Here is a 20,280-nt window from a genome sequence, read left to right as displayed (position 1 = left end):
TGTGCACTTTAGACTTTGAAAGATATAATTAGTATAGAATTTTTCTGTTCATTTATATGGTGATACATTTGTGATCATATACCTTCACATTATTCTAATAGATTATTTTTCAATATTATTAGAAGAAGCACATTTATAAATTGAAAACATATATAAATATGAAGTATTAATAAGATGAAGTGTAATCAACTCTTTGAAATGCAAAAAATGCAAATATTTTCAAAATAAATCCAAGCAATATAAGTTATAGCTAGTTGGCTTATGTAACTCCATAAAATAAAATATAATCGTCAATATCTAAATCAATGGCGGTCTTTATCATATTCATTGGGTTGAGGTTCATGAGAATCATCATCTTGAATATTATCATATTTAAGATCATTATCATCTTGATCATATTGAAGATCATCATCATCTTGATCATATTGAAGATCATCATCATCTTGATCATATTGAAGATCATCATCTTGTTCATCTTGAGGATCATCTTTGTTTTTAACCTATAAATATGAAGAATTTCTTTTATATATTATTCAAAAACAAAGTTACAATAATCAAAGCGGCATATGCAGGGCCTCAAATGACTCAACATTCATGCAATAATGATTCAATTCAAACAATTGATAGTTATATATTACTCACTAACGAAGTTTGCACGCTTAGAATTCAAACTCGAATCTATGAAATTTATACATGAATCTTACCATCTAAACCAATATACAATGATAATTTTTAAAAAACATAATGAAAATGTGCATGGTAACATATGTTCAACCTAGCTAGCATGAATATATACTAACTTAATTAGTAACTTATAAAACTAACACCGCATATTTAAAAAATTAAACAACTATAAAATAACAACTCAACACTTAATAAAATAAATGTTGATTTTTATTAATGTCAAGTATAGTACCTTTTGATGAGTAGGTATATGTTGATGTCGATGAGCGTGGTGTTGGAATATTATCATTGTGCAAAGCTTCTCTCATCTTATCATCTACTTCCTCTTCACTTAAATGTGGATTTTGTTGCATATACATGCTTTTCAAAAGTGCCTCCATTGCTCCCATCTTTTGCGCCATGTCAGAAATCTTACCATCATATCGCATTTTCATTAAAGAAATTTCTTCATTTTTTTTCAACAATGATGGTGTGACAGTTCTTCCATAACATCTCACTCTACCGGGCTTTTCAATTCCAAACAATTATTGAAATGCTTGTGTTCCAGCTTCAACTGAGTTTTCAATAGATTCTTGAAGTTTATCCTAATATTTTAAATTATTAGTTTTGAACAAAATTAAAAACCACATGTGTATTTATAATGAATATTATAATTTAACTTACAATAGCAAATTGGGTTTCCCCATCCACTTGTTTTCCCTTGCAACTTTTTCGAGTTTCAATAAACATTTCAGCTTGAGTGAATTCTTCTCCATCCTTTTTTGCTCGCTACATGATTATTCATATATTAAAAAAATACTACTTAATAAGAGATTGAAAAAACAATTTATTCTATTGATAATCACACACAAATATCATACCTATTTTGCACGGATTCTAGCAAAATTTGTTGGTCCTACACGTTGCATAAACTTTTGCTTGCTCCTATTACCTGCATTTTTTTTACTAATATCCTACAATACATAAAATAGTTCACTGAGTAGAATCAATGTTACATGCAAAGAAATTGAATTAGTTCATTGAGTAGTAAGTATTTAATAAAGATAGTATGAAAATGTGCACAATAATGTCTAAGCAGAAATTATGCTAATATGGGGCTGGAATTGTGTTTCATTATGTCTATATTGTCTTTACTACTAAACATAATTAGAAATTGTCTAACTAGAAAATATGTTAAATATGCAAAGAAATTTAACTGTGTTTCATACTGTTCGAAACTATGAACATAAGAAAAAGCCATGCATCTTATTCCATATTAGTTGAAATAAAGAAAAACTTTATCCAACAAGTATATACACACAAATAGATATTAATCAACACATTAATGTTAATTATAGATAGTGTATGATTTTCAAATCATTTTGCTTAAAAATAAGAAAACAATGGAGCAACCAACCAACCAAAAGATGAAAATTGATATGTTATGATATTGTATAACTATGGTGCATCTTTGATTTACCCCTTTTGTTTTTCCATTCTAATATTTTAATTGAACATTTTTCTTACTATATTGAATGCAAAATAAATAACTTACCTGAACATGATTATCTTTCCAATACACTAATAATTTCTTGAAATGATATTCAAATATACTTTTTGGACGGTTCTTTAATCTTTCCTTCATACTAGAGTACTTTAGGAAATGATCTCTCTTGATAGAGTATTTGTGCCGTCTCCAAGCATCATTTATTCGAGAAAATACTACTTTTTTTCCTCTCTCAGGAATGTTGAACTTCGTCTGCAAAAATAAAATAATATTTGTCATCAATTGTAGATAAATATTTGATCATTTAAAAAATATGAAATTTTACTTTTCATACATTAATATATTTCCAAATACGATCATTATGACACTTAGGTTCTGCTTCATCTTTAAGCAATTCTTTGAAATTTGTATAGATCAATGGACAAAAATCTGCATTCTTCGTTATAGTTCCAAGGAAATAGCCTAAGTCAGAAACAGTTTGGTCATTAGGTCATCACGTGATTTTCCATGTTTGGTCTTTCTTTCCTCCAGTTTGATATTGAAATTCCTTGCCAATTCAAAGCTTGATTTGACTTGCGGTAGCTCAAAACTGGAAGCACCCATTTGACCCTTCACATGACATTTCATATTTTTCTTGTTGTTTTCTTCCTTTCTCATTTGTTCTGCAAAATATTTAAACACAATTTTTTTAGAGAAACAAAGAAATAAATAAGAATGCTCATCAAACCATAAAAAGGTATCGATGGAGAAAATGTGAAAATTAAGAAACAAATCAAGAAATAATAAGGTTAGATCATAAAATAGAAATTTACTATCATAACACAGTATTGTCAAAATCAGAATCATCTTCATAATTTGGACAGTAGATCTACCACTGTTGGCCATGCCACCTATCATCCCCTTATAATAGATCTACCATTGTTTGCTAATAATAATAATAATATGTTTACATCTTTTGTGAGGTTATTTGCTAATAGTAATAAAATGTAATATGATATATTTCCTCCTGGACTTTCTCCTCGATTTCCAAATTCCTCTCATATCTTAACACATATTTGACATGAATAAATAATTCTTGTTTACTATTAAAATAATGAAAAAAATTATTACTCTCAAGAGTAGTGCAACATGTCTGATCAACAGGATATCAAATTAAACTATACTTGATTATTAATTGTATCGGCAATTAGTGTTAACAGTACCTGCTTAAGGAATCCTCATAAAAATATATATGCATTGTTCCCAACTGCTAGTTTATTTTATTATTTTAATTCCAGATTTAGTTATTTAATGAGTACAATAGATGTTTGTTTCATGAATTACTCCACAGTTTTCAATTCATTAAGTTAAATGGTTGCTATCAATAGTCAAGGACATATACTCTAATAATTGGTTACTAACTAATTTTATGTGAGGTCATTTTGGTTTTATGAAATTAAACCAGGATTAAAATAACTGTATATTTTTGGTTGATTAGATATAACAGTGTACAATAATATTATATTCTTCCTAGTTTCTTCTATTTTGAAAAATATGTCCCTCTGTTAAGTTATTCTTATACCAAAAGGTTACTATAATATGAATTACTAAAAACCAAAAACTTAAAGCAATTGATGTTATAATTTGAAAAAGCAAATACAATCTCACTAAGGTATTATAACGCCCTTATATAATAAACCCTAATAACCATATGACATCCTTACAGAATAACTTTTGTAACAAAAAATATTTAAAGTAATATTTTTCAATTTAGATTTGGAGAAATAGGAAGGTTAGAGTTTTAGGATAATTTAAGTATTTGAGTAATTTTAGGAAAAATGAGACTCACCCTTAGAGACAAATATGGCAGATAATTTGAGGCGGTGGTCCAGCTCGAGCAATTTCTAATTTCATAAACAGAAAGGAAAAAACGAAGGTATTCAAAACAGAGAAGTAAATGAAAAAGGTGAACAGCAAAAGATTTTGGTGGTAAGAGGTATTTACGAGAAATAGAATGAGAATGAGAAACTTAAGAGTATGTGAGTTGTAGAGAAAATCTTTCTTTGAGTAGAAAGAAAGAAGAAAATATAATTTAGGAGAAAGAAGAAACGGTAAAAAATTAAGGTTTTGTAGAGAGAAAGAAGAAACGGTAAAAAATTATGTAGAGAGAAAGAAGAAAATATAATTTAGGGTTCAATTGTAATGAATCAGCTTTTAGGAAATTATAAGAAAAAAATACGAACATTAAATTATAAATAAATTTTCAAAGAAAAACAGTCAAATGAAATGAAAGTGGCCTAGTGGTAATACATGTTTTCTTTGAAATTAAGGACTTGAGTTCAACTCCTTGATTACTATGTTTTAATAAATTTACATTTTTCCATTTAAATATTAAATAATAAATTAGTTTTAATAAATTTACCTTTTTCCATTTAAATATAACATAATAAATTAGTTTTAATAAATTTACCTTTTTCCATTTAAATATAACATAATAAATTAATATAAGTCTAATTTAAAAATCTTTTAAGGATCAAAATATGTTGATTAAATGTCAGTAATCCAGTGGTAATGATCTTTAACCATTTTAGTTGCACACTTCGGTTTGAAACTTTTGTTTCATTTTTTAAAAAATATTGTTTTTATTTTATTTTTATATTTTAAGAAAAATAACTGAAGTTCAAAATAATAATAAAAACCATAGCCTTTTAACAATAGGCCATGCTTTTTAGTTGTTGTTTTTAAATAAGAAACAACCACATATCTTTACCGTGGCATAAAAGGAATAAACTACGGTTATGTTATATCTACGATTTCATAAGCGTTGCTTATAGTAAATAGACGACGTTTATGTTATGCCCGCATTTTACGAACCGTAGCATAAAGTAAATAAGGGACGGTTTTTCACTCTTTCACAAGAAACTCGTCCACGCATAAAAAAGTGCGGTCTATAACACCTTTAGGTGACGGTTTTTCAATCGTTGTCTATTCTTCCGTTGCCTAAAGTATAAAATGTTGTAGTGAAAGAAGATGAAAATATTCATGAATTTTATATGAGTATTCTTGAAATTGCTAACGCCTCAGGAGCCCTAGGAGAAAAGATGTCAGATGAAAAATTAGTAAGAAAAATACTCAGGTCACTCCCTAAGAGATTTGCTATGAAGATGACAGCCATAGAAGAGTCTCAAGACATCTCCAACATGAGACTTGATGAGCTAATTGGTCCCCTCCAAACATTTGAGATGGGAATGAATTATGGTTCTGAAAAGAAAACTAAAAGCATGGCCTTCATGTCAAACACAGAGGAGGAAAATAGTCAAGATGTTGATGAAGATCTGGTCAATGATGTAGCAATGAGGGGAAGACAGTTCAATAGTCTGTTGAAAAAGATGGATGTAAGATCTAAGGATAATGTCAAGAACATCTCATCTGACATCAATAAATCCAACAATGCTGGAAGAAGAACAAGGTCAAATGATAAGCCCAAAGAAGGAAAAGAAGTACATTGCTATGAATGTGATGGGTATGGACACATTAGAACTGAATGTGGAACCTACCTCAAGAAGCAGAAGATGAGTCTTGCTGCCACTTGGTCTGATGAGAGTGAAACAGAAGAATCTGCAAATCCGGTGACTGCCTTGACTGGAAGATGGGGTTCTGATGAAGACTCAACTGATGATGAAGTAACCTTTGAAGAGTTGACCACTACCTACAGAAAGTTGTGTCACAAAAGTGCAGAGGTGTGTAAACAGGTTTAAAGCCAGAAGAAGGTAATAACTCAACTTGAGAATGAGAAGGTAGAACACTTGGAAACCATCTCCAAATTAAAAACAAAAGTAGTGGTTTTGAAAGCCAAGCTAGATGAAAGTTAACAAGTTGAGAGCCAGAAGAAAGTGATAGTACAGCTGGAGAATGAGAAGGCAGAACATGTGGAAACCATCTCCAAGTTAAAAACTGAGGCTATGTTCTTGAACTCTAAAGTATAAGAGATGAACAAGTATATAAGAATGTTAAACAATGGATCTGACTCCATAGACAAGATTCTCCGAATTAGATAAATAGCAGGAGACAAATCGTGCATTGGGTATAATGGATCTAAGCCTGAGTGCAGTTACACTGGTTGCAAACCTAAATCCAAACCTAAGTGCAGCCATATTAAAAGCAAACCTGAGATGTCACATCATATGTCACAACATCAGAAGGGAAGACAGCAGAAAGGGAAACACCAAAGATGGAGATGCCATTACTATCGGAAATTTGGCCACCTGAAGCCCTTCTGCTATAAGATGTATGGTTATCCTAGCCCTGTTCATCATCAGACTCACTATCAACCAAGACCCAAACATCACAGGCCTGTCAACAAGAAGCAATGGGTTCCTAAGACTAATGTTACAAGTCTAATAGCTCACACTCCCTTCAGAGTTTCAGCCAAAGAAGATTGGTACTTTGACAGTGGGTGCTCCAGACACATGACTGGAAACAAAGACCTGCTAACTGGCCTTCATCCTCATGCCATAAGCTATGTAACCTTTGGTGATTGAGCAAAGGGTGAAATCAAGGGGATATGTAAGCTTGAGTGCCTTGGAGTTCCTGAACTTGACAAGGTCCTACTTGTCAAGGGCTTGACTGCAAATCTAATAAGCATCAATCAACTCTGTGACCAAGGTCTAAATGTTAACTTCACTAAAACTGAATGTCTGATTACTAACAAAGAAAGTGAAGTGATCACGAAAGGAGTCAGGACCAAAGACAACTATTACATGTGGAGCTCTCAAATTGGTTATTCCTCAAAGTGTACCTTAGTCAAAGAAAAATATATGAATATGAGTATATCTACTAGAGGAACTCCCAGTATAGATGAAAGACAAATCTGTGGGAAATGTCAGACAAGGATGTCACACCAGAAACTCAGACTTAACATCACTTCCAAAGGAGGAAAGCTCATGATGGCTCAAATAGATAGGAGGTTGGATCAGATGGTTAAACATGTTGCTAGTTATATGCAGTATGAAGTTGGAAAGAGCTTTGTTGGACTTGGGCTACAAGTCAAGTAGATAGAAGGGTCTATGTGTCTATCTCAAAGCAAAAGTGCCAAGAACAATGTTAAGAAGATTGGATGAAGAGTGAAAGGACACCTGCTCCTACACATTTGAAAGATGAAAATGGTGTCTGTGCTAAATATATAGCAGCTGGTAATAGCTGTTCTCAAGAGGGTTGGTTAAAACTACTGTTGACTGAATACAATGTCACACACGATGTCATGACATTGTACTATGACAACCTGAGTGCTACAACTATGTCCAAAAATCCTAGTCAACACAGTTGGACCAAGCACATTGATTTTTGTCATCACTCCATTAGAGAATTTGTGGAAGACGAATTCATAGCTCTAAAGCATGAAATGCAATTAGCTGACAAATTTGCAAGGGTTTTGAATGATAATCAGTTTGAATATTTAAGAGGGAAATTGGGAATTTGGATTCTAGTGAAGTTATAGCAATTAATATGGAGTGGAAAAGGTAATAAAAATATTGTCTGCCCACTTAAAAGAAAGAGCCACATTAATGATAAATTATTACCTAGGATTGGAACTAGTATCTATGCCATTTCCACACGCTACCTCAACACTACCATTTCCATCTTCATCCAACCTTTCAGAAAACCTCTGCTAGGGCAAAGAGATTTTTTTTCAAAAGTCCAACAAAATGTCATAACATCCCTCATCATCAAGATCAAAACCCACTCACAAAGGAAGGACTCCCTCCATGGAGTTTTTGGATGAAGATATTCTGGAGGTGATTCCCCTCTCTATTATTCCGAGCGACGTTCCTGGCCCTTCTTCAACAGCTGGAAGTAATCAAGGTAACATTCCTGATAAATCTCCTCATAAAGATGACATGCACTTTACAGATCGTGCCATTAGGAACCTAGTAACTAGGACTCTAAACGAAGGGCATGCAGTCAAGGGTTTTCTACCCCTCTATCTAGTAGGGACCCCTCTCCTGAGGTGGAACCCCAAGCTGAGAAAGATGATGATTCATCTAGATCAGAGAAAGAAGTGGTTGCTGAGGGATTATGCCCTCTAGGTAAAACCTTGCCTAGTAAGAAACCAGCACATGTGTCTCATGAAACTGCTGAGAACGTGTAGCACCTCAAATTTGCACCTATCATTGTACATACATTTTCATATTAGGTCATAGCATATCATGGTCCACTGCATAGCATTGCATTGTCCCAGTTGCCTCAAGTGCAAGCAAATCAAGAGAATTAGGTCAATTTGATCAGGAGATCAGTCAACCAAGCAAGCAAGCACATATCTCATTGAGCCAAGGCCCTAGGGTTGGTCCAATTTGTTCACATGACTTGAGGATCCATTTGAAGTGTTTTGGTCAAAGATTGGATGTTCAGAAGTCATCAGTTCATGCACAGTCAGTCAGAAACCCTAGAAAGTCAAACCTGGTCAACTGTGGTTGATTTTGTGGTTTTGATGGGTGGAATTGGGTTGAGAGAGCTTATTCATGTCCCAATAGGCCTCATATATCATGGCAAACAATATCATTGAAGAATTTGAAGCCAAACAGAAAATTTCCAAAAATAGAAACTGGACCTGTAATTTCAACTGCCAAAAATGGAAACTTCTTGATCCCAAACTTACATCATGATACAAGCTTCAAATGAATTTTTGCCCAACATGAAAGTCGAAGATCTTGTTCTCCCATTTCCAAAAAGTCCAAGAACTCTCAATTCCCATGTATGGTTGTCAAGATATGATCAATTCATTTTCACAAAATCTTGAACTTCAAAAGGCCATATCTCTCAAACCATTTGGCCAAAATTGGTGAGGTTTTTTCCTACAAACCACATTTAACCTCCTCTTTCCAAAAATGTAAATTTCATGCACCAAAACATCACCATGCAAAATGGCATTTTTGAACCTGCCTTAATTAATTTCAAGTGAGTTAAATTTTGACTTTTCAAAATAATCATTTTTAAACCATTTGGCCATTTAGAATAGGTCTGAAATGTCATTTGAAATATGTTTGCAAGCCCAAATTCGTGCATAGTACCATACACCCCACCATTCAAACCAAAATTGGACAATTAGCAAAATGGTTCATTTGTGATAATCATGGTTAACACTCACTTAGCAGACTTAAAACAGAAGTATAAAACCTTATTTTCTGTCATTTCAACCCTAGAGAGCTAGCAGCAGCCAGACATCCTAACAGAAAAATCATCTTTGCTCTCAAAATTTTTTGCTTCACTTTCAAAATTCTGCAAAAAAACCTCGAGAGCTCGAGCTAGTTCTTGTTTGCTTTGGCATTTACCGTCACTCTTGAGCTATTTGAGGCACCGTTTACCAACTGTGACAGCAATCTCTAGCTCTGCTTCATTAAGGTGCAACCATGGCAGATTTCGTTTTGGACCATTTCAAGCATTGCCAAGCTAGAACTCTCCAGCCATTCTTCTTTTAGAAGCTTCATGTACATCTGTTTTGAGGATTTGCAAGCAAACAACATCCAAATCATCACTGAGCTTCAATATTGGTCAGTTTTCGCATCTCTTACTTTTTAGAACCATGCCATGCTTTAGATAGTTTATGCTTTGCTGATTCCAATGAACCTTGAATCATTGAAAATGGTTAACTGTGCTGGGAGAAATCTGAGTTTAAAGTTTGTTGGTTATTATTGCTTTGCATGATTTCTTGATGGTTAGCTCGAGTTAATGAATTTTGATGGTAGCATGTTGATACGCATTGCGTGCTGGTTACAATGATATGTCTATTGTTCATTTCTGGGATAAATTGTTTTTCACGATGGTTGATGATGATGAACAGTAAAGCCAAAACCCTAAATTCCATTTTGCCAGATTTGTGTGATCGTGTGTTGGTCGAATTTGTGTTTTTCTGCGTGAATTCCCTGTTGCATTGCCATGTTCCTATAGCCGCGTGCCACATCACCAACGGTACGCACCGTTTCATTAAAACATCCACAAAATTACAACACTGCCACCGGTCACAATTATTTTGATTAATTCATTTATTTGTTTCAATAATTATTTCATTTTGTTACACAATTTTACAAAAATCACATCTCATTCGTTGTTAATCCAAAATTCATGGGAATTTCTGCATTGTGTTCATCATGATGTCTAGAATTTTATCATGATTTTTCCAGAATTTTTGCATGGTCGAATTTTAATTGGTGCTAAGGTTTTGTTCATGTGTCAATATTTTGTACCCTTTGCCAATTCAATTGTGAAATGATGAGGATATATCCAATGACCCTGAAATTTTTTGTGCTTAATCTAAACTCATCCATGGTGATTTTGATATAGAGTTCTTGAATTTATCTTATTTGGTTGCTGAGTTATGAATTTTTGAACTAGGGTGTGACAATTTGTGTCACACCAATGATATGCAACTTCATGATTTTTGATGCCATGCTTCCTGACCTCCAATTAATGTGAATTTTTGCATGAGCTTTCTCTTATATGTTTAGTTGACTTGTGATTTTTCTTGGAATTAATTATGCCATTTCCTAATTGTTTGAGATTTTCTCCCCTGTCTAGTCAAATGTTGACTTTGTGTGATACATGTTGCCATTCCATTTGGGAAATTCTCATACTTTATTGGATGATCATGAATTTTTACATGTGCATACAAGACATCTTAAGCTTTGCCATGGTGTTGATCCCATTCATTTCTCATCTGTTGTCATTGAGTTATGATTTTTTGAAGTTGATACATGTTTGTTTGACTTCTTTGAGCATGATTGAAATTGTTTTGACTTTCTGATTTTAATTGACCACCTTCCCATGATCCAATTGAGCTGAAATTTTATATGCATGTCATGTTATGGATTTTGATTGAGCATGAATTATTTGGTGATTTTTGGAAATGTTTGAGTTGACTTTTGATGCAAGTCATTCTGTTGACTTCTATGAGCTTTCATTTGCCATGTTTTGACTTCTTTTGCTTATGAATTGATGATGATGCATGATATGAACTTGAAACCAATTGGGTTTGCTTCTTAAATGATTGAATTTGATTTTGATTGGATATGGCTTGCTGTTTTGACTTTCTCATTTATTTTTGACCCTAGGCTTGTCCTAGTGGTCATGTGGCTTATAATTGAGTTCATGTTTCAGGTTAAGCTACAAGTGCTTCAAAGAAACTTTTGCAAGTTGATTGGGTTTATCTATTTATCATGAGCTAACCTTTGTTTTGTAGGTGGCTTGACTCATATGATTTGGGTCTTGTGCTTTTGCACATTTGTCTGTTGATTTAACTGTTCATTCCTACTTCCTTTTGCTTAAACTTTTGAACTGTGTACTGATCTGTTTGACTATTTCAGGTACCATTAGTTGCTTAGAACTTGCTTTGCTTTGCTATTTAGCAATTTGCTTTGAGGTAATCCCTTTTTCTTCATGTAGTCTGGAAGACCTGGCCTGTTACTTGGCCAGGCAACTGTCTGAAGTCCTCCTTAAGAGGCAATGTTTGTGTATGTTTAAATCTTGTCCTTGTACATAGTCAAAGACCTCTTAAGTGAAGAGGCAATTGGCAGAACCCAAGGGATAAGCAACCTATCCCCTGCTAGTCTGTGTGTCACTCACATTGCTCACACTACCTGTGTTGATGCATAGTGGGTAAAAGCCCAAGATCCATAGAGTCACTTGTGGATAGAGTTCCCCCATTCTGAACTCCCACACCTTCTGATATTCAAATGCTCTCCCTGGCCAGGGATAAGAGCAATGAGGCACACCCCTCATCTCCTTTCATCTGCTTCACCTTGGCTCTCAATGTCAAGGTTAAGAGCACCATCACCCATTTCCAGAGGTTTGTTTGTTGAGGTTGATATGACCCCTCGACTAAAACCTAACCCTTGTGTGAGCCCCTTGTGTGTATATGGTGTGTGCTACCTGTGCTTGTATGTTTGTTTGACTTGCTTCCTGTGCAAGTTAGGTTTAGTTTAGACTAATCCTTGTTTGCTTTCGCCCTCGTTGCGATCCTTTCTCTCGCCCTCGTTGCGATCGAGCCTTTTCCTTTCTCTCGCCCTCGTTGCGATCGAGACTTTCCCTTTCTCTTGCCCTAGTTGCAATCGAGACCTTTGTCCCTCCGTAGCCGAACTACGGCAACTCTGATTCTCATGTCCAGATGAGATACGTAGGCACGAGATGCGATGTCTTGTCGAGTTTGACTAACAACTAACACTAATTCTCTTCTCTCGCCCTCGTTGCGATTGAGACCTCCCCCTTCTCTTGCCCTAGTTGCAATCGAGATCCTTGCTTCCTGTGCAAGTTAGGTTAGGTGTGGCTTGCTTCCCGTGCAAGCCATGCTTAGGATAGGTTGGCCCTTGTGCCATTTAGCTAGAAACCTTAACTTAGGGACGACTTTGCATGACAACATCTAGGCTCGAGTCGTAGTCTCCCTAGAGTTGTGTCTCCCTCTGTTATCTGGTTAGGCTAGTCCTTTTTCCCTGCGTAGGGGAACTACATCGCCCTGATCTTCACACCAGATGAAGTATGTAGGCAGGAGATTGAGCTGATCTCTCCGGGCGCCCTTTTTCTTTTTTGTGTGTGTTGTTTGACAGTTATAGGCTCGAGTCCCCGACTCCCTATTAACTTGTGATGTTGTTGTGTGCTTGGAAGCTGATGTAAGTCCATCGAATGGCATTCGGGTTCCAGTGTGGGTGTGTTTTGGTTCGGATGCTGATGTAAGTCCAGTGATTGGCATTCAGGCTCCATGTTTGCCTTTGCATGTGTTTGTTTGTGTGCGTGTCAGCCGAGCTACGAATGCTCTGATTCTCCTTCGTCCAAAGGAGATACGTATGCATAGGATGCGACATCCTAGCGAGCATGTGTCGTTTCCCCAGTCCAAACTACTTTGACTCTGATGTCTATGCCTGATAGACTAAGTAGGCCCAGGATACGATATCCTGCCGAGTCAGTCTTTGTGTGTCTTTCAGCCAGTGTGTGTGTGTTTGAGCAGTGTTTTAGCAACCATTTCTCTTCCTATTGTGCGTGGATCCCGTCGAGTACGACGGATGCGTAGGGGTGCTAATACCTTCCCTTCGCATAACCGACTCCCGATCCCATTCTCTTTGGTCGCGAGACCATGTCTTTTCCTAGGTTTACTTCGAGCGTTTCCTTTCCCTCTTTTGGGATAAATAACGCACGGTGGCGGCTCTGTTGTTTCTTCTTTTCCCGTCGGTTTTTCGCGTAATGCGACAGCTGGCGACTCTGTTGGGGATATAGAGAAGTTGACCTGTGCTGGTCCATCTTCCCTGAGCGAGTCTCTCCTAGCGCTCTCTAGGTTAGGGCTTTGGTTGCTTTGTGTTGTTATTTATTGCATTCATTTGTATATATTTGCATTTACTATTTGCATTTATTGTTTGCATTAATGTTTGCATTCATATTCATTATTCATTCTGCTTGGCTGGTTGTCTGTTTTCTTTGTGGGGGTGGGAGTCACTTGAGGTAAAAGGCCCAATACCCAGGCTATGAGTGAAATCTAGGAAACCTAGGAATAGAGTGATTCATGGGAAGCGGGTGGTGTACGCCACTTAGCGCAACATTGATATCACGAGCAGTTCAGACCCTGGTGGGATATTATCGGTGCATACATCGGGTGTGCACAGGATGATATTCCGCGAAAGGTTATTTATGCTGCGTTTCTCTCGACCTTACCCTGGCCTAGATGACACCCGTGAGTGGGGGGGTTTGATCATTATTACAGGTACAGTTGGTGACTCTCGGTACTGATGGTGACTGTGAATTGTGGACACCTATTTCTGGGACGCCGGAGTTCTGTCCGTGGTTTATCAATGGGTTCCGTTTATTTCGGATCCCCGGGTTGAATTTGAGAGTACCTGTTCAGAGGAGCTGGCTGTCATCCGTTCAGTGGATGATCCTGTTGATGATAGTAATGTAATCTCCAGTTCCGTTTATTTCGGAACTCCACAAGTCGGATTTATGGTGACTCGGTTCTCCAGATTTGGGTTCAGATGCCAGTTGATCAGATTGACTTTGGGTTTCAGAGGAATTGTGACTCAGAGTTCAAGCCGAAGCTTTGACCCTGTGCCTTGAGACGCACAGCCTGACCAGTCATGTTCACATCATTTGCATCATAGCATATTTATGTTCAAAAAAATAGTAATGCATGAAAAAGTTAACTTGCATGCGCATATCCTTTATCAGGACCATTCATGATAAAATAGCATCCGCATCCGCATCATGCATATCATGCACATCCTTGCATTGCAGACATGTTTGGGAGAGGCTTCTCACTTTGGTTCCTGACTGAGACAGGATTGCTGATCGTCTTCCGCACCGTTACTCAACCAGACTCAATCATCAGAGGATTATGGATCAGGTTCAAGCAGAATTGGCCGAGATGAGGGCAAACATGGCCCAGTTCATGACAATGATGCAAGGAGTTGTTCAGGGGCAAGAGGAGCTGCGTGCCTTAGCCCAGAGACTGGAAGCCGTGATTCCACCAGTCCACCGTGCTCCACCAGTGGATGTACCCGTTCATGAGAATGCTGCGGTCACTATTCTCGTTGATGATTGTGCCGTGAGTGACGAATTGAAGGGGATCAGAATCAGTGAACAGCCTCTTGCTGCAGAGACTGTTAATGTCAGAGCAACCTGCGCTCCGGTTCGCCATCCTGGCTCTGCAAGTTCTTCCGGTTCTAAGAAGCCATCCTCTGGGGCACCCAAAAGGGGAGAAAGTGAAACAAATGTTGTGCACCGTCGGAGGAGTGCAAACAGAGGACAGAACCGTCAGGCTGCTGCTGTGACTATTCCAGCAACTCAACCTCAACAGCAACAGAGAAGACCAGCTCAGCAGCATCAGCGTCAGCAACATCGTCCTCAGCAACAGGCTTCCCAGCCTCACAATGGTAATCAAGCTGGTACAAGTAATGAGAGGAAGAAGATCATTTTTGATCCAATCCCCACGTCCTACGCCGAACTGTATCCCTCTCTGTTAGAGCGGAACTTGATCACTCCCAGAGACCCGCCGGCTATACCCGTCAACCCTCGGTGGTGGTATAGGCCTGAACAGCATTGTGTGTATCATTCGGGTGCTCCTGGTCATGATGTGGATAGTTGTTTCCAGCTGAAGATGAAGGTTCAAGACCTTGTGAGGTCGGGTATTCTGATCTTGGAGGATTTAGGTCCCCGTGTTAATCAAGCTTGAAGATAACAAGTCTCGGGCTGGCCCCGACTTTTTCTTCAGAAGGGTTGTTCAGAAAACAGAAGCTGCTGATGCAAGAGATACTGACAGTTGTCATCCCCGGTGGGATCTATCACAATTGGGTCACTGTGGGCGTTCCTACAGTTGTTCATAAGTCTTTGTAATAATCACTTTGTTTAAAAACCCTTCTCCCATGCCAAAAGGAGAAGTGATGACATTGTTGGCAACATTTTGTGCAATGATATTTTCATTCAAATAAATTCATGTTAAACATTTGTTTTTCCATTTGTTTTCCCTTTTCGCTTTTTGCATGAATTTGGTGATCACAAAAAACCTTAAAAAACAAGAATAAAAGCAATCTTTTCATCTGCATAACGATTGTCTTGTTTGATTTTCAAAGTGCTTTTTATACTCAAAATCTTTATGCAGGTTGTTTCTCAAACCCATTGAACATAAGGATCGGACGTCATCTCCCAATTTTGAATTCCCTGTATTCGAAGCGGAAGAAGATGATGATTGAAGGGATTCCTGACGAGATTTCCCGACTTCTTGAGCAAGAAAAGAAGATCACACTCAACTGCATCTCGAGAATCAGCAGAACAGCCAACTGGGGCATTGTCAAAAAAAAAAGAGAAAAAAAAGAAAGAGGAGGGTGCAAAATCAAAAAAAAAGAAATCAAAAGAAATCAAAAGAAAATCAAAAGAAAAAAAAGAGAAAGAAAAAAACAAAAGAGAAATAGCACCCTCAAAGTCCCTAGTTGGCTGATGCTGAATTCGATCGAAAAGAAGAGATCAACTGCCATGTGTCATGGTCAGTCATATCAGCAGAAAGTGAAAAAGCATTCAACAAGAAGGTCAAGCCTCGTGTGTTCCGAGGGACCTCATGCTCAAGAAAGTCCTATCTTTCGTGCTCGATTCCAGGGGCAAGTGAACCCCCAAGCTATGAATGTCCATATGTTGTCAAGAGAGCCTTTTCAGGCAATGTTTTGACACTTACAACAATGGATGGAGAAGTTCACTCATCCTGTGAATTCCGATGTAGTCAAGAAATACTTCGCCTAAAACAAAAAAAAAGAATAGCTCGCTAAGTCGAACACCCCAAAGGGCGACTTAGGCAAAAAAGGAGCGTCTCGGTGGATTGAAAACCCGAAAGGGCGATCCAGGCAAAAGTTAGAGACATTGAAAAAAAAAGGAATTTGCATCCCGCTAGATTGAGCACCTCACACTGGAGCAATCTAGGCAAAAATTAGGGATTTGGCAAGTAACTGCATCTTGACAAGACTGTGCTCTATATCTGTCATCCGTCAGGGATTCTCGATTCGTCGTCGACTGAAGCTCCGAATACATCGAAAATTCGGAATGGTAGAGGAAAGGTCATTATGTTCAATGTAGTCCTCTCCAATATATATCACCGATTTCAAACTTGTACAGATCTATGGAGTCTCGCCCTTTGCAGACTACCATTCCATCACATTAATTTGAGCTTTCATCCAATTATTTGTACTCTTATTTGTTTTAACTCAACAGATGTTTTGCATGTCTTAATTGATAAAGTATCATTGTTTTCAAAATAAACAAATTTTTCAAAAAAAATTGTTCTTAAACAAAGTGAACATTCACAATGATGGAAGGATACTTAGGAGACCCGCAAGTGCTCTCCCGAGGGTGGTATGATTACCAACAGGTAAGACATTTGTTCGTATCTCGAGCATAACTTTATCTTTCTCCTGTCGAACCTCTTTTGGTCTCTCCTCAGTGAAGTTGCCCGATGCAGTGTCGTTTGAAGTTATTCATCTTCATGTTCCCGGCAGTACAGATTCTTCCTCCAAATCCCTGTTAGCTCTATTATGGGGCATCCCCAGTAGAGTGCTGTTTGAGCCATATCGTGGGGCATCCCCAGCAAGTTTGCTGTTTCGGACATTATTGTGGGGCAGCTCCCCTAGCAGAGTGTTTACTGAAGACTTCAACTTTCGCCTCTCCAGCAGAGCAGTCTTCATCTCCCCCCAGCATGGGTGCTTTTCTTGGAAGATTCAGTATTTGGAGGATCGACATCCCCGTAATCCGGCATTCCCTCAGATAGATCCCCCAGTGGAGTTGTTCGCGTAAGGAGCTTTATCAATGCTTTTGTATTTCTCATCAGAGATCTGGTTGCTTCTTGGCATCTCTGATTTCCAGCACGAGTTGTTGTGGCGCGTCCGCCAGTATGTTGAACTCTGTTCTCCGGTTGTGACCGACGATCCCTCCGGAAGCCTCCGGTGGCCTTCCTCCCCTGCAGGATAAATGTTCCCTGATATCCCAGTCTCCAGTGGATTTTCTTGGCTCTATGGTGACTTTGGTTTTCTCTCTGGACGGTTGATTCCCGGACCTGCGTGTTGAGCATGTCTGTTTGTCAGCATTCATCATACATTTTTAGGTATAATGCATACATGCATAATCATAGCATTCGGATACTCATGTTGTAGCTGTTGCCATGTATCTGTTGATGGTTGTTTCCTGCTATTTGTTGATACAGATCTCTCCAGTAGATTTTCCTCAAGCAGATATGGGTGTGTCTGATCTCTCCATGTAGAGCCAACCCCTTAAGCAGAAAGTGTCTATCCTTTCCTGCCATTTCCCCACTGAGATACATCCTCGTGGATGACGGTTGTTTCCGTTCCCTCCCTACACGGGATGGGTTTTCCCTATTGAGTTCTTTCCTCATTAGGATGAGTCCTGTTTCAGTCCGCCTTTTTGGATCGATCCTAAATTGGCTTCCTGTTCGCTGTCTCCTGTGCTTCCCTGGGGCATAAATGAATAGTCGCTCACTAACCGGCACTCATTCATCTTATCCTCAGCGGAATTTGTGGGCCTCTACCTACAAACCGGTAGTTGTAAGTCCTATCGTCGTGGTTTTCTACCCACTAGCTGGTAGTTGTAAAATCCCACTTTCACCCCCTAGCAGAGGTAACCTTTGTGGTTCATTCTGTTTGTTGGCCTCTACCTACGAACCGGTAGCTGTAAGTCCTTTCTTTACGGTCTTCTACCCACTACCCGGTAGTTGTAAATCCTTTTTTCTCACTCTGTCTCCCAGCAGATCGTTTGTGGGCCTCTACCTACAAACCGGTAGTTGTAAGTCCTATCTTTGTGGTTTTCTACCTACAAGCAGGTAGTTGTAAAATCCCACTTTCATCCCCTTGGTGGAGTTAACCCTTTGTGCTCATCCCGATGATGACTGGTTACTTTTCCATTGGCTTCTACCTACAAACCGGTAGCTGTAAGTCCTATCTTTGTGGTTTTCTACCCACTAGCTGGTAGTTGTAAAATCCCACATTCCTCCCCTTGGTGGAGTTAACCCTTTGTGCTCATCCTATTGATGACTGGTTACTTTTCCGTGTTTTTCTACCTACAAACCGGTAGATGTAATCCCCTCTTTGTGGTATTGATACTCTTTTCCCCTTTGGATACTTGCCTTGATCAAGCAGTATTGTTCCCATTGGGTCTTCCCCTTCTTTTTGGATATTTGCTCCGAGTTAGCAACGATATCCTCCTTTGATTGGTCATCTTTTGCATACCTAGCCTGGTACCCTGATGCCTTTCTTTTCGGTCGTTTATCCATTTAACAACCTACAACCCGGTTATGGATAATCTTCCATGCGAGGTTATTATCTACGTTTTGACGGCTATAGATAATATATCTCATGCACTCTTTGGTCAATCTTTCGATTGTTATCACCAGCAGAGTAAGATTCGTATTTCTAGTGGAATCGAATGTCCATCCTTTAACAAGTTTGCCTTCGCTCTCTTCAGGATGATGTCGGTCGATTATTCATTTAACAACCTACAACCCGGTTATGGATAATCTTCCATGCGAGGTTATTATCTACAGTTTGACGGCTATAGATAATATATCTCATGCACTCTTTGGTCAATCTTTCGATTGTTATCACCAGCAGAGTAAGATTCGTATTCCTTGTGGAATCGAATGTCCATCCTTCAACAAGTTTGCCTTCGCTCTCTTCAGGATGATGTCGGTCGATTATCCATTTAACAACCTACAACCCGGTTATGGATAATCTTCCATGCGAGGTTATTATCTACGTTTTGACGACTATAGATAATATATCTCATGCACTCTTTGGTCAATCTTTCGATTGTTATCACCAGCAGAGTAAGATTCGTATTCCTTGTGGAATCGAATGTCCATCCTTTAACAAGTTTGCCTTCGCTCTCTTCAGGATGTTTTCGGTCGTTTATCCCTTTAACAACCTATAACCCGGTTATGGATAATCTTCCATGCGAGTGTATTATCTACGTTTTGACGGCTATAGATAATATATCTCATGCACTCTTTGGTCAGTCTTTCGATTGTTATCTCCAGCAGAGTAAGATTCGTATTCCTTGTGGAATCGAATGTTTCATCCTTTAACAAGTTTGCCTTCGCTCTCTTCAGGATGTTTTCGGTCGATTATTCATTTAACAACCTACAACCCGGTTATGGATAATCTTCCATGCGAGGTTATTATCTACGTTTTGACGGCTATAGATAATATATCTCATGCACTCTTTGGTCAATCTTTCGATTGTTATCTCCAGCAGAGTAAGATTCGTATTCCTTGTGGAATCGAATGTTTCATCCTTTAACAAGTTTGCCTTCGCTCTCTTCAGGATGTTTTCGGTCGATTATTCATTTAACAACCTACAACCCGGTTATGGATAATCTTCCATGCGAGGTTATTATCTACGTTTTGACGGCTATAGATAATATATCTCATGCACTCTTTGGTCAATCTTTCGATTGTTATCTCCAGCAGAGTAAGATTCGTATTCCTTGTGGAATCGAATGTTTCATCCTTTAACAAGTTTGCTTTCGCTCTCTTCAGGATGTTTTCGGTCGTTTATCCATTTAACAACCTACAACCCGGTTATGGATAATCTTCCATGCGAGTGTATTATCT

At 38.0% G+C, this 20,280-nt stretch overlaps 1 protein-coding gene across 1 annotated transcript; it reads right to left on the bottom strand.

Moving 5' to 3' along the window:
• Positions 1-302: 302 nt before the first annotated feature.
• On the bottom strand, positions 303-1,112 carry LOC127123282 (pheromone-processing carboxypeptidase KEX1-like). The gene is made up of 3 exons (XM_051053514.1): positions 917-1,112; positions 694-707; positions 303-500 (listed from the first exon to the last, which is right to left on the bottom strand). The coding sequence occupies exons 1-3, from the start codon at positions 1,110-1,112 to the stop codon at positions 303-305; spliced, it is 408 nt and encodes a 135-aa protein (XP_050909471.1).
• Positions 1,113-20,280: the final 19,168 nt, after the last annotated feature.

Source organism: Lathyrus oleraceus, chromosome 2 (assembly GCF_024323335.1).
Source record: "Lathyrus oleraceus cultivar Zhongwan6 chromosome 2, CAAS_Psat_ZW6_1.0, whole genome shotgun sequence".
NCBI classification, from domain to species: Eukaryota; Viridiplantae; Streptophyta; class Magnoliopsida; order Fabales; family Fabaceae; genus Lathyrus; species Lathyrus oleraceus.
This window is presented reverse-complemented; position numbering and strand designations above follow the sequence as displayed.

Coding starts and splice junctions, on each gene's coding strand:
- LOC127123282 (XM_051053514.1), bottom strand. CDS start 1,112: ATGCGATATGATGGTAAGATTTCTGACATGGCGCAAAAGATGGGAGCA.